Source organism: Bufo bufo, chromosome 7 (assembly GCF_905171765.1).
Source record: "Bufo bufo chromosome 7, aBufBuf1.1, whole genome shotgun sequence".
Taxonomy (NCBI): Eukaryota; Metazoa; Chordata; class Amphibia; order Anura; family Bufonidae; genus Bufo; species Bufo bufo.
The window spans coordinates 216,214,050-216,239,588 of record NC_053395.1 but is presented as its reverse complement, the minus strand read 5'-3'; the positions used below and the strand labels follow the sequence as shown (position 1 = coordinate 216,239,588).

The 25,539-nt window shown below is 41.2% G+C and overlaps 1 protein-coding gene across 1 annotated transcript in view; it reads right to left on the bottom strand.

The window, feature by feature from the left end:
* LCT (lactase) overlaps positions 1–25,539 on the bottom strand; it is a 129,303-nt gene that overhangs the window by 73,698 nt on the left and 30,066 nt on the right. The window contains exons 13-17 of the mRNA XM_040441528.1: positions 24,288–24,397; positions 23,278–23,412; positions 22,978–23,198; positions 9,914–10,162; positions 9,479–9,753 (exon numbers count right to left, since the gene is read on the bottom strand). Coding sequence (XP_040297462.1) covers positions 9,479–9,753; positions 9,914–10,162; positions 22,978–23,198; positions 23,278–23,412; positions 24,288–24,397 — 990 coding nt within the window. The remainder of the gene's footprint in view (positions 1–9,478; positions 9,754–9,913; positions 10,163–22,977; positions 23,199–23,277; positions 23,413–24,287; positions 24,398–25,539) is intronic.

Genomic DNA, 25,539 nt, shown 5'->3' with positions numbered 1-25,539 from the left:
GGTGAATGCTGACATTTTTACAGGCTGCGATGTATACGAGAGCGGGGAGGGACTGGGTGCGGTCACTGTACTCCGGCCCCGCCGCTCCGGTGCTGCAATATTCAAATATAAAATGTCTCATTCAATTAAAAGTGATTAAACAGGCCCCCCCCCCACACACTTTTAATATTACCATACACCCTAACAGCCGGGCGGGCGGCAGCATAACTCCCTGATGTCACGTGCCTGCGCCGCCTACTTTATGAATCAAGCAGGCGGCGCAGGCACGTGACGTCAGTGAGTGACGCGCTGGCCGCCCGGCCTGCCTGCGTTGTACAGAAGCTGTTAGGGTGTACAGTAATATTAGGAGTGAGGGGGCATGTGTAATAACTTTTAATTGAATCAGACATTTTATATTTGTATACTGGAGCGGTGGGGGGGGATCTGTGGATGACAGTTTTATGGGGGACATCTGTGGATGGCACTGTTAAGGGGTGGGGGGGTCTGTGGAAGGCACTGTTATGGGGTGGGGGGTCTGTGATGGCACATATATAACAGTGCCACCCGCAGATCCCCCTCCATAACAGTGCCACCCGCAGATCCCCCTCCATAACAGTGCCACCCGCAGATCCCCCTCCATAACAGTGCCACCCGCAGATCCCCCTCCATAACAGTGCCACCCGCAGATCCCCCTCCATAACAGTGCCACCCGCAGATCCCCCTCCATAACATTGCCACCCGCAGATCCCCCTCCATAACAGTGCCACCCGCAGATCCCCCTCCATAACAGTGCCACCCGCAGATACCCCATCATAACAGTGCCACCCGCAGATCCCCCTCCATAACAGTGGCACCCGCAGATCCCCCTCCATAACAGTGGCACCCGCAGATCCCCCTCCATAACAGTGGCACCCGCAGATCCCCCTCCATAACAGTGGCACCCGCAGATCCCCCTCCATAACAGTGGCACCCGCAGATCCCCCTCCATAACAGTGGCACCCGCAGATCCCCCTCCATAACAGTGGCACCCGCAGATCCCCCTCCATAACAGTGCCATCCACAGATCCCCCTCCATAACAGTGCCATCCACAGATCCCCCTCCACAACAGTGCCATCCCACAGATCCCCCTCCACAACAGTGCCATCCCACAGATCCCCCTCCATAACAGTGCCATCCACAGATCCCCCTCCATAACAGTGCCATCCACAGATCCCCCCCAATAACAGTGTCCGTCACAGATCCCCCCCATAACAGTGCGTCATCCACAGATCCCCCCCATAACAGTGCGTCATCCACAGATCCCCCCCCATAACAGTGCGTCATCCACAGATCCCCCCCATAACAGTGCGTCATCCACAGATCCCCCATAAGGCCTCATGCACACGACCGTTGTTGTGTTCCGTTCCGCAAAATGGGGTTCCATTGTTCCGTGATCCGTTTCCGTTTTTGTTTCCGTGTGTCTTCATTTATTTTTGGAGGATCACCAGACATGAAGGAAAGTAAAAAAAAAAAAAAGTCAAGTTTGCCATGCAAATGATAGGGAAAAAACTGACGCGGACATGCGGATGACAATCTTGTGTGCCTCCGCGTTTTTTCACGGTCCCATTGACTTGAATGGATCCGCAAACCGTTTTCCGTGGAAAAAATAGGACAGGTTATATTTTTTTGACGGACTGGAACCAGGGATCACGGACGCGGATGACAAACGGTGCATTAGCCGAGTTTTCAACAAACCCATTGAAAGTCAATGGGTCCGCAGAAAATCACGAAAGCGGAACAACGGACACAGAATAAAACAACGGTCGTGTATGAGGCCTAACAGTGCGTCATCCACAGATCCCCCATAACAGTGCGCCATCCCCAGATCCCCCCCCATAACAGTGCCATCCCCAGATCCCCCCCCATAACAGTGTCCTTCACAGATCCCCCCCCATAACAGTGTCCTTCACAGATCCCCAGTAATAGTGCCATCCACAGACCACCATTAGTTCCAAACCCACCAAAAGCACACCTTTTTGGTTAAAAAAATTTTTTTTCTTATTTTCCTCCCCAAAAACCTAGGTGCGTCTTATGGGCCGGTGCATCTTATAGGGCGAAAAATACGGTATATCAGTACTAGAGTGTTATAAGAGGAGCGGCTGATATCAGTCACATGTGATGTAATGTCTCTGGAGGTTATATCAGTGCTGGAGCGTTATAAGAGGAGCGGCTGATATCAGTCACATGTGATGTAATGTCTCTGGAGGTTATATCAGTACTAGAGCGTTATAAGAGGAGCGGCTGATATCAGTCACATGTGATGTAATGTCTCTGGAGGTTATATCAGTACTAGAGCGTTATAAGAGGAGCGGCTGATATCAGTCACATATGACTGTGGATAGGTCATCAGTATCTGATTGGTGGGGGTCTGATACCCGGGACTAGGGATCGACCGATATTGATTTTTTTAGAGCTGATAACCTGTGAACTTTCAGGCCGATAGCCGATAATTTATACCAATATTTTGTGCATTTTCATTTTTGAAAAAAAATAAAAAAGTTCCTACACAAATCTGTTGTTAAACGAAGAGATGCCATTATATATCTAAGATTAAATATTTATACTTAATATTTTGGTGTTTTTTTTTATTTAATAACTATTTCCCCCTTAGGGGCTAGAACCTGCATCCCTTGTCCTATTCACCCTAATAGAGCTCTATCAGGGTGAATAGGACGTCACACTCTCCCTGCTGCCCTGTGCATAGTACACATGGCAGCAGGGAGCTGACTATGGCAGCCAGGGCGTCAGTAGCGTCCTGGCCGCCATGGTAACCGATCAGAGCCCCGCAATTACACTGCTTGGGCTCTGATCAGAAGCTGCCACTGCCACCAATGAAGATAACTTGCCTATTATCAAATATAGCGACACCTGACCTCTATGAGGGGTAGCTGCGATCCGCAACAGTTAACCCCTCAGGTGCAGCTATATGATTCACCCGCCTCCTATATTTGAATTAATAACTGAGTTAGCATCATTGGTGGCGCAATAGCCACAGCCCCTCCCCTCCTCCTCCCCTCTTGCCTCTCACTGGTGTGCTGCTGAGGGAACATTGATCGCGTTGATAGCAGTGCGATCCATGTTCGCGATTCGTTATCGGCATATCAGCAAGGTTAGATGCTGATACCGATAACTTTGAAAATCCTGAATATCGGCCGATAATATCGGTAAATCCGATAATCGGTCGATCCCTACCTGGGACCACTGCCGATCAGCTGTTTGACAAGGCACCGGGGCTCCTGTGAGCTCTGTGCCCTTCTCTGTGATTTTTCTGGGCCATGTGACGTCACGTTCATTGATCAAGTGGCCTAGGAGCAGCTCAGCCCCATAGAAGTGAAAGGGGCTGAACATGATACCAAGCACAGCCGCTATACAATGTACGGCGCTGAGCTTGGTGAGCTGTGAGGAGGCCGGGGCACTACTGCCAGCACTTCAATAAACTTATCCTTTTGAATATGCAGGAAACATTTCCTTCACTTTGGATATTGTTTAGGCTGGGGGACTGGGTGGTTCATCTAGGACATGGAATGTCCACGTGTGACTGCTGTCCAAACTACTGTAAATAACAGATACAGTTATCAACTAAATGAGTTGCTTAACCACTTAAGGACCACAGGTTTATACCCCCCTAAAGACCAGGCCCTTTTTTACAATTCTGCACTACACTTTCACCGTTTATTGCTCGGTCATGCAACTTACCACCCAAATGAATTTTACCTCCTTTTCTTCTCACTAATAGAGCTTTCATTTGGTGGTATTTCATTGCTGCTGACATTTTTACTTTTTTTGTTATTAATCGAAATTTAACGATTTTTTTGCAAAAAAATGACATTTTTCACTTTCAGTTGTAAAATTTTGCAAAAAAAAACGAGATCCATATAGAAATTTTGTTCTAAATTTATAGTTCTACATGTCTTTGATAAAAAAAAAATGTTTGGGTAAAAAAAAAATGGTTTGGGTAAAAGTTATAGCGTTTACAAACTATGGTACAAAAATGTGAATTTCCGCTTTTTGAAGCAGCTCTGACTTTCTGAGCACCTGTCATGTTTCCTGAGGTTCTACAATGCCCAGACAGTACAAACACCCCACAAATGACCCCATTTCGGAAAGTACACACCCTAAGGTATTCGCTGATGGGCATAGTGAGTTCATAGAACTTTTTATTTTTTGTCACAAGTTAGCGGAAAATGTTTTTTTTTTTTTTCTTACAAAGTCTCATATTCCACTAACTTGTGACAAAAAATAAAAACTTCTATGAACTCACTATGCCCATCACGAAATACCTTGGGGTCTCTTCTTTCCAAAATGGGGTCACTTGTGGGGTAGTTATACTGCCCTGGCATTCTAGGGGCCCAAATGTGTGGTAAGGAGTTTGAAATCAAATTCTGTAAAAAATGAACTGTGAAATCCGAAAGGTGCTCTTTGGAATATGGGCCCCTTTGCCCACCTAGGCTGCAAAAAGTGTCACACATCTGGTATCTCTGTATTCAGGAGAAGTTGAGGAATGTGTTTTGGGGTGTCTTTTTACATATACCCATGCTGGGTGAGATAAATATCTTGGTCAAATGCCAACTTTGTATAAAAAAAATGGGAAAAGTTGTCTTTTGCCAAGATATTTCTCTCACCCAGCATGGGTATATGTAAAATGACACCCCAAAACACATTCCCCAACTTCTCCTGAGTACGGCGATACCAGATGTGTGACACTTTTTTGCAGCCTAGGTGGGCAAAGGGGCCCATATTCCAAAGAGCACCTTTCGGATTTCACAGGTCATTTTTTACAGAATTTGATTTCAAACTCCTTACCACACATTCGGGCCCCTAGAATGCCAGGGCAGTATAACTACCCCACAAGTGACCCCATTTTGGAAAGAAGAGACCCCAAGGTATTTCGTGAGGGGCATGGCAAGTTCCTAGAATTTTTTATTTTTTGTCACAAGTTAGTGGAAAATGATGATTATTTTATTTTTTATTTTTTTCATACAAAGTCTCATATTCCACTAACTTGTGACAAAAAATAAAAACTTCCATGAACTCACTATGCCCATCAGCGAATACCTTGGGGTCTCTTCTTTCCAAAATGGGGTCACTTGTGGGGTAGTTATACTGCCCTGGCATTCTAGGGGCCCGAATGTGTGGTAAGGAGTTTGAAATCAAATTCTGTAAAAAATGACCTGTGAAATCCGAAAGGTGCTCTTTGGAATATGGGCCTCTTTGCCCACCTAGGCTGCAAAAAAGTGTCACACATCTGGTATCGCCGTACTCAGGAGAAGTTGAGGAATGTGTTTTGGGGTGTCTTTTTACATATACCCATGCTGGGTGAGATAAATATCTTGGTCAAATGCCAACTTTGTATAAAAAAATGGGAAAAGTTGTCTTTTGCCAAGATATTTCTCTCACCCAGCAGGGGTATATGTAAAATGACACCTCAAAACACATTCCCCACCTTCTCCTGAGTACGGGGATACCAGATGTGTGACACTTTTTTGCAGCCTAGGTGGGCAAAGGGGCCCATATTCCAAAGAGCACCTTTCGGATTTCACAGGTCATTTTTTACAGAATTTGATTTCAAACTCCTTACCACACATTCGGGCCCCTAGAATGCCAGGGCAGTATAACTACCCCACAAGTGACCCCATTTTGGAAAGAAGAGACCCCAAGGTATTTCGTGATGGGCATAGTGAGTTCATGGAAGGTTTTATTTTTTGTCACAAGTTAGTGGAATATGAGACTTTGTATGAAAAAAAAAAAAAAAAAAAAAATCAGCATTTTCCACTAACTTGGGACAAAAAATAAAAAATTCTAGGAACTCGCCATGCCCCTCACGGAATACCTTAGGGTGTCTTCTTTCCAAAATGGGGTCACTTGTGGGGTAGTTATACTGCCCTGGCATTTTCCAGGGGCCCTAATGTGTGGTAAGTAGGTAAATGACCTGTGAAATCCTAAAGGTGCTCTTTGGAATATGGGCCCCTTTGCCCACCTAGGCTGCAAAAAAGTGTCACACATGTGGTATCGCCGTATTCAGGAGAAGTTGGGGAATGTGTTTTGGGGTGTCATTTTACATATACCCTTGCTGGGTGAGAGAAATATCTTGGCAAAAGACAACTTTTCCCATTTTTTTATACAAAGTTGGCATTTGACCAAGATATTTCTCTCACCCAGCATGGGTATATGTAAAATGACACCCCAAAACACATTCCCCAACTTCTCCTGAGTACGGCGATACCAGATGTGTGACACTTTTTTGAAGCCTAGATGCGCAAAGGTGCCCAAATTCCTTTTAGGAGGGCATTTTTAGACATATGGATACCAGACTTCTTCTCACGCTTTGGGGCCCCTAGAATGCCAGGGCAGTATAAATACCCCACATGTGACCCCATTTTGGAAAGAAGACACCCCAAGGTATTCAATGAGGGGCATGGCGAGTTCATAGAAATTAATTTTTTTTGGCACAAGTTAGCGGAAATTGATATTTTTATTTTTTTTCTCACAAAGTCTCCCGTTCCGCTAACTTGGGACAAAAATTTCAATCTTTCATGGACTCAATATGCCCCTCACGGAATACCTGGGGGTGTCTTCTTTCCGAAATGGGGTCACATGTGGGGTATTTATACTGCCCTGGCATTCTAGGGGCCCTAAAGCGTGAGAAGAAGTCTGGAATATAAATGTCTAAAAAATTTTACGCCTTTGGTTTCCGTGAGGGGTATGGTGAGTTCATGTGAGATTTTATTTTTTGACACAAGTTAGTGGAATATGAGACTTTGTAAGAAAAAAAAAATAATAATTCCGCTAACTTGGGCCAAAAAAATGTCTGAATGGAGCCTTACAGAGGGGTGATAAATGACAGGGGGGTGATAAATGACAGGGGGGTGATCAATGACAGGGGGGTGATCAATGACAGGGGGGTGATCAATGACAGGGGGGGTGATCAATGACAGGGGGGTGATCAGGGAGTCTATATGGGGTGATCACCACAGTCATTGATCATGCCCCTGTAAGGCTTCATTCAGACGTCCGGATGCGTTTTGCGGATCCGATCCATCTATCAGTGCATCCGTAAAAATCATGCGGACATCTGAATGGAGCTTTACAGGGGGGTAATCAATGACAGGGGGGTGATCAGGGAGTCTATATGGGGTGATCACCACAGTCATTGATCATGCCCCTGTAAGGCTTCATTCAGACGTCCGGATGCGTTTTGCGGATCCGATCCATCTATCAGTGGATCCGTAAAAATCATGCGGACGTCTGAATGGAGCTTTACAGGGGGGTAATCAATGACAGGGGGGTGATCAGGGAGTCTATATGGGGTGATCACCACAGTCATTGATCACGCCCCTGTAAGGCTTCATTCAGACGTCCGGATGCGTTTTGCGGATCCGATCCATCTATCAGTGGATCCGTAAAAATCATGCGGACGTCTGAATGGAGCTTTACAGGGGGGTAATCAATGACAGGGGGGTGATCAGGGAGTCTATATGGGGTGATCACCACAGTCATTGATCACGCCCCTGTAAGGCTTCATTCAGACGTCCGGATGCGTTTTGCGGATCCGATCCATCTATCAGTGCATCCGTAAAAATCATATGGACATCTGAATGCAGCCTTACAGGGGGGTGATCAATGACAGGGGGGTGATCAGGGAGTCTATATGGGGTGATCACCACAGTCATTGATCACGCCCCTGTAAGGCTTCATTCAGACGTCCGGATGCGTTTTGCGGATCCGATCCATCTATCAGTGCATCCGTAAAAATCATGCGGACATCTGAATGGAGCTTTACAGGGGGGTGATCAGGGAGTCTATATGGGGTGATCACCACAGTCATTGATCATGCCCCTGTAAGGCTTCATTCAGACGTCCGGATGCGTTTTGCGGATCCGATCCATCTATCAGTGGATCCGTAAAAATCATGCGGACGTCTGAATGGAGCTTTACAGGGGGGTAATCAATGACAGGGGGGTAATCAATGACAGGGGGTGATCAGGGAGTCTATATGGGGTGATCAGGGGCTAATAAGGGGTTAATAAGTGACGGGGGGGGGGTGTAGTGTAGTGTAGTGGTGCTTGGTGCTACTTTACTGAGCTACCTGTGTCCTCTGGTGGTCGATCCAAACAAAGGGGACCACCAGAGGACCAGGTAGCAGGTATATTAGACGCCGTTATCAAAACAGCGTCTAATATACCTGTTAGGGGTTAAAAAAAACACATCTCCAGCCTGCCAGCGAACGATCGCCGCTGGCAGGCTGGAGATCAACTCTCTTACCTTCCGTTCCTGTGAGCGCGCGCGCCTGTGTGCGCGCGTTCACAGGAAATCTCGGATCACGCGAGATGACGCCTATTGGCGTTAGTGTGACCTGGGAGCGCCGCAGAAATGACGCCTTTCGGCGTTAGCGTGACGGTAAGTGGTTAAAGGGAGTCTGTCATCACAGTTTCACCTTTTTAACCCTTCCCATAGCTTTTGAGCAGCATTACAGTTGATAAAAACGTTACCTTTATAAGCAATCGTGGACTTATAAAACTGGCAAAAATCATCTTAGTAGGATATGCAAATGAGGGCTCGCAAGTGCCCAGGGGCGGCGTCAACCTCGTAGGTGCCCAGGCAGCTCTGCCTTATCGTCGCTTCCCCCCGCTATCCTTTCCCTCTGCCCGCCCATCTTCTTACTTCTTCTTTCGCCGAGATCCCGCGCCTGCGCACTGAGTCCATCGGCCGGCGCATTCCATTCCTGGTATGGCATCACAGTAATTAATGCGCATGCGCCGGCTAACGGACTCAGTGCGCAGGATCTCGGCGAAAGAAGAAGTAAGAAGATGGGCTGGCAGAGGGAAAGACTGGGCGGGGGGAAGCGACGATAAGGCAGAGCTGCCTGGGCAACTACGAGGTTGACGCGGCCCCTGGGCACTTGCGAGCCCTCATTTGCACATCCTACTAAGATGATTTTTGCCAGTTTTATAAGTCCACGATTGCTTATAAAGGTAACGTTTTTATCAACTGTAATGCTGCTAGAAAGCTATGGGAAGGGTTAAAAAGGTGAAACTGTGATGACAGACTCCCTTTAAAGAGAAACTATTTGATATAGTGCAGTGCACAATACTGTTCTGTTTAGCATACTGTTACTGTATTGTGTGCTAAAATGCATACATTCATGTGTGCGAGACTGAAAAATGAACAAGTTATATCTCCAGCTCTAGGGTGGGCCCCCAAAATCAATTCCACTGGTGGGCCCTAGGCACCCCAGTCCGACACTGTATATCAGTAGCACAAACCCTCTAATGTTTCACTTTGTGTTTCAGGAAACTACTTGTAATCCCCCCCCCCCAACCCCCGGTCACATTTCTGCAGCTTGCACCGCTCCATAGCCGCACTATTCACAAACTCACAAACACATAACAGACGAGATGAGTTCATATAGTTTATTTTGATGTTAATATTTTACATTTTCTATCCCCACAACTAAAATACCTCTGCTAACTTGCGTTTCTTACGAAGTTTACCGTACAAAACTGAAAACAAAATGACACCCAAAACTGCAGCAAGTAAGAGAGCAAATTCCACATATAAAGCAGTCATCGCATCCGAGGTGGAGACTTTCAGTCCCAGAAAGTGCACAAATGGTGGTTCCTGCTCTCCTGAGGGTCCTGTAGTGGGGCTGCTGCCGCTGGGTCTGGAAGTTGTACCTGCCGGAAAACAGGGGATTCTGGGTAAATGTCTCCTATAACTTAAATGTGATGGTGTATCTCAATTACTAAGTTGTCTCCAAGTTATAATTCATCAGAAACAAACAAAAAAGATATAATAATTCTGAAAATTTGAATTTCAATGGAAAATTTGTAGTAACATACGCCTAAGAATTATTGACCCTCCTCTTATGAGCGCCTTTACGTATGTCACAGGAACGTTTACACCCACCTTCAGTTTCTGGTTCTAGGCATGGATGAGACCCGTTATGTGGATCCGGAAAGCCATTGCACTGAACCACGGATCTGTAGTATTTCACAGAAGCTTTAGGGAGACGGGACAGATTTGGGTCTGAATAGTTGGTGTAATATAAACCGAACCGCTCAGTGTAACCTGTCGCCCACTCAAAGTTATCCATCAGACTCCAGGCGGAGTATCCACGGAGATCAACACCATCGTACTTTACAGCTGCAGAAGAGATAGAGGGATGCATAGTAATACCAGACAGAGTTATAGCAGTTATATTCTTGTACATAGGAGCAGTATTATAGTAGTTATATTCTTGTACATAGGAGGCAGTATTATAGTAGTTATATTCTTGTACACAGGAGCAGTATTATAGTAGTTATATTCTTGTACATAGGAGGCAGTATTATAGTAGTTATATTCTTGTACATAAAGAGCAGTATTATAGTAGTTATATTCTTGTACATAGGAGGCAGTATTATAGTAGTTATATTCTTGTACATAGGAGGCAGTATTATAGTAGTTATATTCTTGTACACAGGAGCTGTAATATAGTAGTTATATTCTTGTACATAGTAGCAGTATTATAGTAGTTATATTCTTGTACATAGGAGGCAGTATTATAGTAGTTATATTCTTGTACATAGGAGCAGTATTATAGTAGTTATATTCATGTACATAGTAGCAGTATTATAGTAGTTATATTCTTGTACATAGGAGGCAGTATTATAGTAGTTATATTCTTGTACATAGGAGCAGTATTATAGTAGTTATATTCCTGTACATAGGAGCAGTATTATAGTAGTTATATTCTTGTACATAGGAGCAGTATTATAGTAGTTATATTCTTGTACATAGGAGGCAGTATTATAGTAGTTATATTCTTGTACATAGGAGGCAGTATCATAGTAGTTATATTCTTGTACATAGGAGCAGTATTATAGTAGTTATATTCCTGTACATAGGAGCAGTATTATAGTAGTTATATTCTTGTACATAGGAGCAGTATTATAGCAGTTATATTCTTGTACATAGAAGGCAGTATTATAGTAGTTATTTTCTTGTACACAGGAGCAGTATTATAGTAGTTATATTCTTGTACATAGGAGGCAGTATTATAGTAGTTATATTCTTGTACATAAAGAGCAGTATTATAGTAGTTATATTCTTGTACATAGGAGGCAGTATTATAGTAGTTATATTCTTGTACATAGGAGGCAGTATTATAGTAGTTATATTCTTGTACACAGGAGCTGTAATATAGTAGTTATATTCTTGTACATAGTAGCAGTATTATAGTAGTTATATTCTTGTACATAGGAGGCAGTATTATAGTAGTTATATTATTGTACATAGGAGCAGTATTATAGTAGTTATATTCTTGTACATAGGAGCAGTATTATAGTAGTTATATTCTTGTACATAGGAGGCAGTATTATAGTAGTTATATTCTTGTACATAGGAGCAGTATTATAGTAGTTATATTCCTGTACATAGGAGCAGTATTATAGTAGTTATATTCTTGTACATAGGAGCAGTATTATAGTAGTTATATTCTTGTACATAGGAGGCAGTATTATAGTAGTTATATTCTTGTACATAGGAGGAGTATTATAGTAGTTATATTCTTGTACATAGGAGCAGTATTATAGTAGTTATATTCTTGTACATAGGAGCAGTATTATAGCAGTTATATTCTTGTACATAGGAGGCAGTATTATAGTAGTTATATTCTTGTACATAGGAGGCAGTATTATAGTAGTTATATTCTTGTACATAGGAGGCAGTATTATAGTAGTTATATTCCTGTACATAGGAGCAGTATTATAGTAGTTATATTCTTGTACATAGGAGCAGTATTATAGTAGTTATATTCTTGTACATAGGAGGCAGTATTATAGTAGTTATATTCTTGTACATAGGAGGCAGTATTATAGTAGTTATATTCTTGTACATAGCAGCAGTATTATAGTAGTTATATTCCTGTACATAGGAGCAGTATTATAGTAGTTATATTCTTGTACATAGGAGCAGTATTATAGTAGTTATATTCTAGTACATAGGAGCAGTAGTATAGTAGTTGTATTCTTGTCAATTATCTTTTTATTGAAAAAGGTCAAGATCAAAAATATCAAGTTGACATTTCATACATAAAGGTATAAAGATATACAGTATACACCACCTCTGAGGATAGGCACATCCTCTTGTTAGATCTACAATCCAAATGTGAGCATAACATAAAACCACCTGTCAGACATATATATAGCCTCGTTCTAACCTTTAGTATGTGGTCAGATAATACCTGTATTACTCTTTTGTGATACTACACATTGCATGAGATTTTATAAAGTGCAAGTGCTATTTGTATGATGTCTACAAAGACCCCTGAAATTGAGGCAACCGACCTCAAGAACATATCTAAACAATAATAACGAGAACGAAACAAAACAAAACACATCTCTAGTTGTTCATGTATATAGGTCATTCTGTGGCATTAAGTCAGGTATGCAGTATAGCAAGCTCTGTCTGGGTCAATAGACCTTTATTAGACTATTGTTAGTGTTGACGCTCTAAATTGCAACCATGGACTCCACATCTTAGCATGCTTTTCATGAGTTCTAGATTCCCAACTGGCTAGTTCCTCTAGGCGTTGGATGAGATCAACCTTATGTATCCAATGAGAAATGGTAGGGGGTTCAGTGCTGAGCCATCTCTGGGGGATTAGTAGCCTTGCTGCCTGAATTAGTTGGGTGGCAAGGCAACCTCTAGATGGGGAAAATACTTTTGTAGGTAGCCACAAAAGGACCAAGTCGGGTGTTAATGTTATATCAGTATGGAAAATTGATTTCAGAGCATTAGAGATATTATCCCAGAATGGTCTTATCCCTGTACAATACCACATAATATGTGAGAGGTTGCCCTCTTCTGAGTTGCACCTCCAACACCGGTCCGTAGAACACAACCCTCTTGAGAACATCTGTTTGGGCGTCATGTACCATTGTGTTAGTACTTTAAAGGAGTGCTCTTGCACCTTGACGCATCTGGAGAAGCCATGTGAATGCGCATATAGCCTAAGGACATCTGTTTCAGAGAAGGTTCTGTTCAACTCAGCTTCCCACGTTTTCAGAAACTGCGGGCGGACATTGGGTCTCGGCATATTCAGTGCCAGATAGAGCAATGAGATTAATCTCTTGTGTGGTGAATTGGAAGAGATAATCTTTTCAAACCAAGTTTGTTCTAAATCCTGAACTTTTTTATCCAATAGGGCCTTACCCACAGATCTAAAATCCGCCACGTCTAAGAAGTTGCAAGATTTTACAGTGTTCCTGAGAGTGTGCTCATCTGGTAAGTTGCCTAAGGCATTTTCTAGAAATTCCTTTGTTGTGAAGTCTCTCAGGGAGCCCCACCCAGGAGGAATGTGTGTTGCTGTCGGCCTAACTGAATAGGGGATCAGGTCTGCGGGCATGACTGAAGAAGGATTGCGCAATAAATCCTGGTCCCTATTGAGTTGCATGACCACCCGGCCTGTGCCCCTGAGTAGTATATGTGTATGCAACGAAGTTGAGTTCAAGCCCCATAACGCAGCCCTCTGAGACTGAGATAGCTGAAACAATTCTAGCTCATTACCGACTGTTGAGCAACTAGGTACATGGAGCTGCATCCATCTTCTGAGATGAATTGCCCTGTAATAGAGCTGAACATCCGGTAAGGCAAATCCCCCTTGATTCTTCCGTAAAATCAGTCTGGCATGTGAAATCCTAGCACCCTTTCCTCCCCACAGAAAGTTAGAAAATAGTCTGCGTATCTGTGTGAAAAATGAGGAAGGGAGGAGAACAGGTAACATCTGCATGACGTATAGCACTTTAGGCAGTATAAAAGCTTTCAACAAGTTTTTCCTCCCCATCCACGAAGCAAAAGGAATGCGGAGAGAGCCAAGTTGGCTCTGTATCTCTGATAACAGGGGTTTATAATTCAGCTGAAAAATATTCGCTAAGTCTGACGGGATTTTGATACCTAGATAGGAGATATGAGAGGATTGCCAGATAAAAGGTGTCGTGGCTTTAAGGGAGAGAACATCTCTTGAGGAAGCTGATATGTTCATAACTTCTGATTTAGAGTAATTTACCTTATAATTGGACATCTTACCATATAAGTCAAACAGAGAGAGGAGATGCGGGAAGGCCTCAACCGGGTTGGAAATTAGCACCAAAAGGTCATCAGCATAGGCGACATTGGTGTATTCAATCATGTCATTTTTGGCCCTGACCCCTCTAATATTAGGATGTATCCTGATGGCTTGAAGGAGAGTCTCCATTACCAAGATATAGAGAGCTGGTGATAGGGGACAGCCTTGTCGGGTGCCGTTGTGAATAGGGAAAGAAGGCGACAAAGTCCCATTTACTCTAATTTTAGCGCTCGGGTTTGTATACAGGGTCATAATCGCGTCCTGAAATTGTGTTGGAATACCAAAACTGTGTAACGTCCCTTTCATGAAGTTCCAATTCACCCGGTCAAAGGCCTTCTCCGCATCCACGCTCAAACAGACCAGGGGGAGACCTTGTCTTTTTGCCCATTGAATGGCCGTAACTACTCTGCAGGAGTTATGGTTCCCCTCTCTTCCTGGCACAAACCCAGCTTGGTCGGGGTGTATTAGCTTAGGGAGGAACGAGCTGAGGCGAGAGGCCAAGAGCTTAGCCCAGACCTTAATATCAACGTTTAAGAGAGAAATGGGCCTGTAACTCCCGCAGAGTGTAGGGTCCTTCCCAGGCTTAGGCAGAATAGTTACTGTAGCTTCTAGGGATTGACTATGCAGCTGCCCCCCCGTAAGAAGAGCATTGCACCAATTGGCAAGATGTGGACATAAAATGTCCGCAAATTTTCTGTAATAGCCCACCGGAAATCCATCTGGACCCGGGCACTTTCCTAAGGGCATGGATTTCAGTATCCTCATTACTTCTAATTCAGTGACAGGTACCGTCAATGAATTCCCTTCCTCACTACTAAGCCGGGGTAAGTTTAAGCGGTGTAGAAAGTTGGTTATCACTGAGTCCGCAGTTGGGTCTGATTGGGAGGTTTGGTTATCCAACCCGTATAGTTCCTGATAGAATTTTTGAAATTCTTTGGCTATGTCTGCCGTCCTGTGTAATTGATTACCATCAGTGGACTTGATACTGGAGATATACATAGAGTCTTTCCTCTGCTTAATGAGGGAAGCCATCAGCTTCGTTCCTTTGTCTCCGTGAGAGAAAAAGCGAAATTGAGCATACTGATATGCCCTGGCGTGGCATGCATTGAGGTGATCTTTCAGTTTTGCTCTTAGGAGAAGAAGTTCTTGCTGTGTCCTCAAGGCTTTCGACCTCTTATGTATAGTCTCCAGATCAGCAATCTGTTTAAGAAGAGAATGAAGCAATTGTTGTCTCTCTTTCTTAACTCTACTCCCTAAGGATATTAATTCTCCTCTCATTACTGATTTGTGTGTTTCCCACACAGTCTCTTGAGAGATGCCTGGTGTCAAGTTCTCCCCAAAAAACCACGACAACCTTAGTGACAGTGAATCAACTGCTTCCTTCTTATTTAGCAATGTCTCATTCAGTCTCCACTGTTTATTCTGGGGGGGTAAACTGGCTAAATGTACCACCATTGATACCGGGGCGTGATCCGAAATTGTGATGGGATCTATATCTGCCTGTTCTATCATATCTATACAGGTGTTTGATACTAAAAGATAGTCCAGTCTCTTATAAACATTGTGGGCCGCCGAAAAAAAGGTATAGTCTCTACCATTTGGATGTACCAGGCGCCATGCATCTGTTAACTTTGCCTCTGCTAAACGGGCGTTTATGTGGCCCAGAGTCGTCTGTGTTTGCTGTGTGGAACCATCTGATGTGTCCACGAAGGGGTTCAGAGGCACGTTTAGATCTCCCCCAACCAGGCAAATTCCTTCAGCAAAGATTTTGAACTTTTGTAAGGTCTGGGAAATCCACAACTTTTGTCCCCTATTGGGGCTATACAGACTGGCTAAGGTTATCCGCTGCGTGCCAATGAAGCCCTTCACGAACACATATCTGCCCTCAGAATCTGACTGAGAGTCTGTCATTTTAAAAGGGATTCGCTTAGCGATGGCAATACCCACCCCTCTTTTGGCCTTAACAAATGTGCTAATAAACCAATTATTATAATAACTTTTCTGGAGGGTAGGAATATTTTTGGTTTTAAAATGTAATTCCTGGAAAAAGCATATATCAGAATGGGATTTCCTCATTAGTCGTAAAACTTGAGATCTTTTTTGGGGAGTGTTAAAGCCCCTAACGTTGAATGAGGTACACTTTAACTTAGACATTGTGCATATCTATAGGCAACTGCATAAAGTAGCCTGACCGGCCATTTCACTAGAGATTCCAAGTAACAAAAAACACTAACATAGTGCACAATCCTTATAGAACCCAGAATTGTGACTAGATAACAGAAGTGAGGGTTAACACATCCGAGCGCACCCCTAAGGAACAGTGCGGTCAGCGTGTATGCCTCACCATTAGTGTGCTTGCACCAGGGCTGCACAAGTAGTGCCCTGATGTGGTGCATGTAGGGGGAAAAGCACAAGATCTTTAAAGAAGATCCTGGATAGCCAGCTCACCCTGCAGACCTGGTGCAATACAAAATGCATTATATGGTATGTTATAACCCAAATTAAATAGGAGACATAAATTATCATTACATGCCAGCCCCAACTGAGCTTACATGCCTTGTATGGAAATAATATGCTATATAATATAGAAAAAACATAGAGAAAAAACATAGAACAGAGAGCCGGCATATTACGTGCAAAACTGCCATGGAAAATTAGGAGAAACTCCTGCCATGAATACCAACACAAAGATTATCAGATAACCTTAGAGCTACAGGTGCTCAAGTGTCCTGGGGCCTGGAACCGGTCTTCCTCCTTGATGCAGCTTTATTCCACCTCTGAACTCCCGGTAACTCTGGCAGTGGGATCCCGGTCTCCGCTGAGGGCAGCCATGATGGTATGTCCATAGGTGTGATCTGGAGCAATCCCCACGCTGCTGCTAGGTCTCCTGGGACTCTGATGGTGCATCTTCTGCCTCCCATGGCGAACGTTAGGCCGAAGGGGAACAGCCACTTGTAAGGGGTTTTAATGTGCCGCAGGTGATCCGTAAGTGGTCGGAGGGCCCTCCGCTTATTCAGCGTTGTTGGCGCCAAATCCTGGAACATGAGGATCTTGGCATCTTTATATGTGAGCTCTTTCCGATCCCTTGCTGCCCTTAGTATTGCCACTGTATCGGTATATTTTAAGAGGCCACACACTATATCCCTAGGATTTTCATTTACTTTTGGTTTCGGCCTAAGCGACCGGTGGATGCGCTCAATTTCGATTCCAGTTGTGTACTCCGGCCCCAAAAGGTCAGCAAAGATGGCGGCCGCTACTTCTGGTAACTCCTCATGCGGTATCAGCTCAGGGAGACCGCGCAGCCGAATATTCTTCCGCCTGCTGCGGTTCTCCTGGTCCTCGATTAGGGAGAAAGCGGAGTCCAGGGAAGCCATACAAGCCGCAGCATTATCCCCCAGAGTGTTGGCATATGTGAGTAAGGCAGCCTGATTGCCTTCCAGCGTCTCCACACGCTGTCCGATTTGTTTAACATCGGATTTAATCTCCTGTAAGTCCTGGAGCACAGGAGCGATGGCTGAGGAGAGGGCTTGTTGGAGGAATTTCCTCGATATCGGGGCAGTACCTGGAAGCGGAGCCCCGTCATCCAGGTCAGGAATCATCCCTGAAGCTCCTTCTGATTCCTGGGACCAGTCGTCCGGTGTAAGCGGCGCCATCTTGGCCATGCTGCTCCTGCTGCCTGAGGCTTTCTTATTTAGATATTTCTCCATCTCTGAGACCCCTCTATCCAGTTTCGGGGAGTCTGTCTTGTCTTGGGGGATGTATCTGCCGACTTTCCCCATGCCTTGCTGGGTTAAAGTGCGAAATTAACCAGGTTGCAGGATTGCAGTGAGAGGAGCTCTCCTACATGCGACTGTTCAGGTTGGCAGTCAGACTCCGCCCCCATAGTAGTTATATTCTTGTACATAGGAGCAGTATTATAGTAGTTGTATTCTTGTACATAGGAGCAGTATTATAGTAGTTATATTCTTGTACATAGGAGCAGTATTATAGTAGTTATATTCTTGTATATAGGAGCAGTATTATAGTAGTTATATTCTTGTACATAGGAGCAGTATTATAGTAGTTATATTCTTGTACATAGGAGCAGTATTATAGTAGTTATATTCTTGTACATAGGAGGCAGTATTATAGTAGTTATATTCTTGTACATAGGAGCAGTATTATAGTAGTTATATTTTTGTACATAGGAGCAGTATTATAGTAGTTATATTCCTGTACATAGGAGCAGTATTATAGTAGTTATATTCTTGTACATAGGAGGCAGTATTATAGTAGTTATATTCTTGTACATAGGAGGCAGTATTATAGTAGTTATATTCTTGTACATAGGGGGCAGTATTATAGTAGTTATATTCTTGTACACAGGAGCAGTATTATAGTAGTTAGATTCTTGTACATAGGAGCAGTATTATAGTACAGTAGTTATATTCTTGTACATAGGAGCAGTATTATAGTAGTTATATTCTTGTACATAGGAGCAGTATTATAGTAGTTAGATTCTTGTACATAGGGGGCAGTATTATAGTAGTTATATTCTTGTACATAGGGGGCAGTATTATAGTAGTTATATTCTTGTACATAGGAGCAGTATTATAGTAGTTATATTCTTGTACATAGGAGCAGTATTATAGTAGTTATATTCTTGTACATAGGAGCAGTATTATAGTAGTTATATTCTTGTACATAGGAGCAGTATTATAGTAGTTATATTCTTGTACATAGGAGCAGTATTATAGTAGTTACAGGTGAAACTCGAAAAATGTAAATATTGTGCAAAAGGTTCAATATTCTAGGCTGAAAGTATCACACTCTAGTCAGCTAATTAATCCATACCCCATGAGCAAAGGGTACCTGAGATTGTGACTTTGGGGTTTTCATAAGCTGTAAGCCATAATCATCCAAATTATAACAAATAAAGGCTTTAAATATCTCACTTTGCATGTAATGAGTCTCATATATTAGTTTCACCTTTTAAGTTGCATTACTGAAATAAATATACTTTGCACGATATCCAATTTTTTTTTTTGAGTTTCACCTGTATATAGCAGTTATATTTTTGTACATAGGAGCGGCATTATAGTAGTTATATTCTTGTACATAGGAGCAGTATTATAGTAGTTATATTCTAGTACATAGGAGCAGTTTTATAGTAGTTCTATTCTTGTACATAGGAGCAGCATTATAGTAGTTATATTCTTGTATACAGGAGCAGTATTATAGTAGTTATATTCTTGTACATAGGTGCAGCATTATATTAGTTATATTCTTGTACATAGGAGGTAGTATTATAGTAGTTATATTCTTGTACATAGGAGGTAGTATTATAGTAGTTATATTCTTGTATATAGGAGCAGTATTATAGTAGTTATATTCTTGTACATAGGATCAGTATTATATTAGTTATATTCTTGTACATAGGAGGTAGTATTATAGTAGTTATATTCTTGTACATAGGAGGTAGTATTATAGTAGTTATATTCTTGTATATAGGAGCAGTATTATAGTAGTTATATTCTTGTACATAGGAGCAGTATTATAGTAGTTATATTCTTGTACATAGGAGGCAGTATTATAGTAGTTATTTTCCTATACATAGGAGCAGTATTATAGTAGTTATATTCTTGTACATAGGAGCAGTATTATAGTAGTTATATTCTTGTATATAGGAGCAGTATTATAGTAGTTATATTCTTGTACATAGGAGCAGTATTATAGTAGTTATATTCTTGTATATAGGAGCAGTATTATAGTAGTTATATTCTTGTACATAGGAGCAGTATTATAGTAGTTATATTCTTGTACATAGGAGCAGTATTATAGTAGTTATATTCTTGTACATAGGAGCAGTATTATAGTAGTTATATTCTTGTATATAGGAGCAGTATTATAGTAGTTATATTCTTGTACATAGGAGCAGTATTATAGTAGTTATATTCTTGTACATAGGAGCAGTATTATAGTAGTTATATTCTTGTACATAGGAGGCAGTATTATAGTAGTTATATTCTTGTACATAGGAGCAGTATTATAGTAGTTATATTTTTGTACATAGGAGCAGTATTATAGTAGTTATATTCCTGTACATAGGAGCAGTATTATAGTAGTTATATTCTTGTACATAGGAGGCAGTATTATAGTAGTTATATTCTTGTACATAGGAGGCAGTATTATAGTAGTTATATTCTTGTACATAGGGGGCAGTATTATAGTAGTTATATTCTTGTACACAGGAGCAGTATTATAGTAGTTAGATTCTTGTACATAGGAGCAGTATTATAGTACAGTAGTTATATTCTTGTACATAGGAGCAGTATTATAGTAGTTATATTCTTGTACATAGGAGCAGTATTATAGTAGTTAGATTCTTGTACATAGGGGGCAGTATTATAGTAGTTATATTCTTGTACATAGGGGGCAGTATTATAGTAGTTATATTCTTGTACATAGGAGCAGTATTATAGTAGTTATATTCTTGTACATAGGAGCAGTATTATAGTAGTTATATTCTTGTACATAGGAGCAGTATTATAGTAGTTATATTCTTGTACATAGGAGCAGTATTATAGTAGTTATATTCTTGTACATAGGAGCAGTATTATAGTAGTTACAGGTGAAACTCGAAAAATGTAAATATTGTGCAAAAGGTTCAATATTCTAGGCTGAAAGTATCACACTCTAGTCAGCTAATTAATCCATACCCCATGAGCAAAGGGTACCTGAGATTGTGACTTTGGGGTTTTCATAAGCTGTAAGCCATAATCATCCAAATTATAACAAATAAAGGCTTTAAATATCTCACTTTGCATGTAATGAGTCTCATATATTAGTTTCACCTTTTAAGTTGCATTACTGAAATAAATATACTTTGCACGATATCCAATTTTTTTTTTTGAGTTTCACCTGTATATAGCAGTTATATTTTTGTACATAGGAGCGGCATTATAGTAGTTATATTCTTGTACATAGGAGCAGTATTATAGTAGTTATATTCTAGTACATAGGAGCAGTTTTATAGTAGTTCTATTCTTGTACATAGGAGCAGCATTATAGTAGTTATATTCTTGTATACAGGAGCAGTATTATAGTAGTTATATTCTTGTACATAGGTGCAGCATTATATTAGTTATATTCTTGTACATAGGAGGTAGTATTATAGTAGTTATATTCTTGTACATAGGAGGTAGTATTATAGTAGTTATATTCTTGTATATAGGAGCAGTATTATAGTAGTTATATTCTTGTACATAGGATCAGTATTATATTAGTTATATTCTTGTACATAGGAGGTAGTATTATAGTAGTTATATTCTTGTACATAGGAGGTAGTATTATAGTAGTTATATTCTTGTATATAGGAGCAGTATTATAGTAGTTATATTCTTGTACATAGGAGCAGTATTATAGTAGTTATATTCTTGTACATAGGAGGCAGTATTATAGTAGTTATTTTCCTATACATAGGAGCAGTATTATAGTAGTTATATTCTTGTACATAGGAGCAGTATTATAGTAGTTATATTCTTGTACATAGGAGGCAGTATTATAGTAGTTATATTTTTGTACATAGGAGGCAGTATTATAGTAGTTATTTTCCTATACATAGGAGGCAGTATTATAGTTGTTATAATCTTGTACATAGGAGTAGTAGTTCTTAAACATAGGAGGCAGTATACATATACATACAAATAAACAATATATATATATATATATATATATATATATATATATAAAAACAACATACAGCAGATATACTTGTATAATGACCTGAAGGTGTTATTGAGGTGAGGTTGCTGTGTATATGCCTCCTTATACAGTACAGACCAAAAGTTTGGACACACCTTCTCATTCAAAGAGTTTTCTTTATTTTCATGACTATGAAAATTGTAGATTCACACTGAAGGCATTAAAATTATGAATTAACACATGTGGAATTATATACATAACAAACAAGTCTGAAACAACTGAAAATATGTAAAATTCTAGGTTCTTCAAAGTAGCCACCTTTTGCTTTGATTACTGCTTTGCACACTCTTGGCATTCTCTTGATGAGCTTCAAGAGGTAGTCCCCTGAAATGGTTTTCACTTCACAGGTGTGTCCTGTCAGGTTTAATAAGTGGGATTTCTTGCCTTATAAATGGGGTTGGGACCATCAGTTGCGTTTAGGGGAGAAGTCAGGTGGATACACAGCTGATAGTCCTACTGAATAGACTGTTAGAATTTGTATTATGGCAAGAAAAAAGCAGCTAAGTAAAGAAAAACGAGTGGCCATCATTACTTTAAGAAATGAAGGTCAGTCAGTCAGCCGAAAAATTTGGAAAACTTTGAAAGTAAGGGCTATTTGACTATGAAGGAGAGTGATGGGGTGCTGCGCCAGATGACCTGGCCTCCACAGTCACCGGACCTGAACCCAATCGAGATGGTTTGGGGTGAGCTGGACCGCAGAGTGAAGGCAAAAGGGCCAACAAGTGCTAAGCATCTCTGGGAACTCCTTCAAGACTGTTGGAAGACCATTTCAGGGGACTACCTCTTGAAGCTCATCAAGAGAATGCCAAGAGTGTGCAAAGCAGTAATCAAAGCAAAAGATGGCTACTTTGAAGAACCTAGAATATGACATATTTTCAGTTGTTTCACACTTGTTTGTTATGTATATAATTCCACAATTCATAGTTTTGATGCCTTCATAGTCATGAAAATAAAGAAAACTCTTTGAATGAGAAGGTGTGTCCAAACTTTTGGTCTGTACTGTATATGTAGACTTCTTGTGAGTAATTTAACTACAAGTAAAGACTGGATGTGGTTGACTGACATGGATTGCAGATACGTTTGGCCTACGTTGTATATAATCCCATACCTTTCAGAGCCTCGTTCAAATAATGCTTATAATAATGGATTCTCCATTCATCATTTAGATTTGTCCCACGCTCAGATATGCCGTTTTCTGTGATATATATAAGAGGGTTGTTAAATTCTTCCTTTATCCAGTTTAATAACCTTCTGAGTCCAAAAGGCGTCACTCTCAGCCATATACTCCCAGATCCGAGCCAGGTCTGGTCGCTCAGTAAATAAACCCCCCTGTAATGGAGGACAGAAAATCCATCAAATCTCTTTATTGTTTTTAGTTAGGATCCAGTTATAGTCAGTGTCACCTTACCTGTCCCCTTGATAAGCCTGATAGTCTAGTCCATAGACAGCATTTCCAACCAGAACGCTAGTGTAGTGGTTCAGGCCAAAGAAGTCGTACGTGCCTTTTATTCTTTGCTTCTCACTGTCTGTAAACTCTGGGAGCCTGAAGATGATGAAAAGCATAGCAATGACTATCTATCCAAAGTATGAAGGGCAGGTGTGGTAAGGATCATGCATCCATATGAGGAATAGACCTTTGATTCTGTTCTGTCCTGCAGACCACACATCCAGGTCTTTACCCCTTTTCGTCACCTCCAGCTCAGAAACACTTCTCACATCTGTTCTTCCTTCAACCACAAATCACCCAATATGCCTGTGCATGCCCTCGTCATCTCCTGCCTAGACTACTGCAATATGCTCCTGTATGCCCTTCTCTCTAAGGCTAGGTTCACATGTGTCTCTGACTGGCTCCATTAGGAGTCCCTGTCATAGATTTTGTAACGTTGAAGCGGAAAAATGCACGCAGCACTATTTTCCCATCAGAACAACAGGCAACTCATCAGAACCCCATTGTAAATCAATGGGATGCGTCTAGTATCAGTTGTGACCATTATGTAACAGGTCCAGCATTGTATTGTGATCTCCATTTTAAATGGAAAACAAGACACTCCATGGGTGCTGTAAAAATCTGTAGACAGCAATCTCCCCCTAGTGGTGGTTGCAAGTAGACAAATTATTTTCATTTTACTCAATGACGGAGCAAAAGAAGGCAGTTCTGGCCGCAGGCCTTATAACGGGAGCAATCTACCTATGGTAGGTATGCCTCTGATGAATGACATTTGTCTCTTCCTCTGCATTGCAATCCATTGTAGATCAGCAGTAATTACAGATGTGGTTTTAAAGACTGTACACCAAGCAGAATATGATATATGAGTTTCACTCGGATTGTATCTTTGAAACATCATCCAATCATAATACAATGTGAAATAAGGATTATTACATGGCTGATGCTGGCCTTGTCATTGTCAGCATACTCACCGGCTTTGGGGCAGCCCCACAGCAAGGCTTCTCTCACGTACATAGGTCTTCATAACTTCTGGGTAGTCTCCAGTTTTAAAGACAGGATGTCCAAACCATCCAGCGAAAAACTAAAAAACCAATGAAAGTCACTTATACATGATCACATGAAAAGTTTTCTTTCTATGTGTAATATGGTGTACCACTCCGACATCTATAAAGTTTTATGTTTTAAGGTGATCTCATATGGGGACAAGCTGTTCTTATTACCAGGCACACTTGCAGGTAAATATTATAATCCTGCCCTGTATGTACAAAAATATAACTATTAGGGATCATTCAGACGGCCGTATGCTATCCGCAAAAATGCGGATCTGTTTTTTTGCGGATTAGATGCTGACCCATTCACTTCTATGGGGCCCTTTTCTATTCCACGGTTTCGCAAAACAAATGAAACATGTCCTATACTTGTCCGTGAAAATCAGGATATGGCCCCATTGAAGTCTATGGGTCCGCAAAAATACTGAATGCTATCCGTATGCTCCTATGTACAAGAATATAACTACTATAATACTGCTCCTGTCTACAAGAATATAACTACTATAATACTGCCTCCTATGTACAAGAATATAACTACTATAATACTGCTCCTATATACAATAATATAACTACTATAATACTGCCCCCTATGTACAAGAATATAACTACTATAATACTGCTCCTGTGTACAAGAATATAACTACTATAATACTGCCTACTATATACAATAATATAACTACTATAATACTACCTCCTATGTACAAGAATATAACTACTATAATACTGCTCCTATGTACAAGAATATAACTACTATAATACTGCTCCTATGTACAAGAATATAACTACTATAATACTGCTCCTATGTACAAGAATATAACTACTATAATACTGCTCCTATGTACAAGAATATAACTACTATAATACTGCCTCCTATATACAAGAATATAACTACTATAATACTGCCTCCTATATACAAGAATATATCTATTATAATACTGCTCCTATGTACAAGAATATAACTACTATAATACTGCTCCTATGTACAAGAATATAACTACTATAATACTGCTCCTATGTACAAGAATATAGCTGCTATAATACTGCTCCTATATACAATAATATAACTACTATAATACCGCCCCTATGTACAAGAATATAACTACTATAATACTGCTCCTATGTACAAGAATATAACTACTATAATACTGCTCCTATGTACAAGAATATAACTACT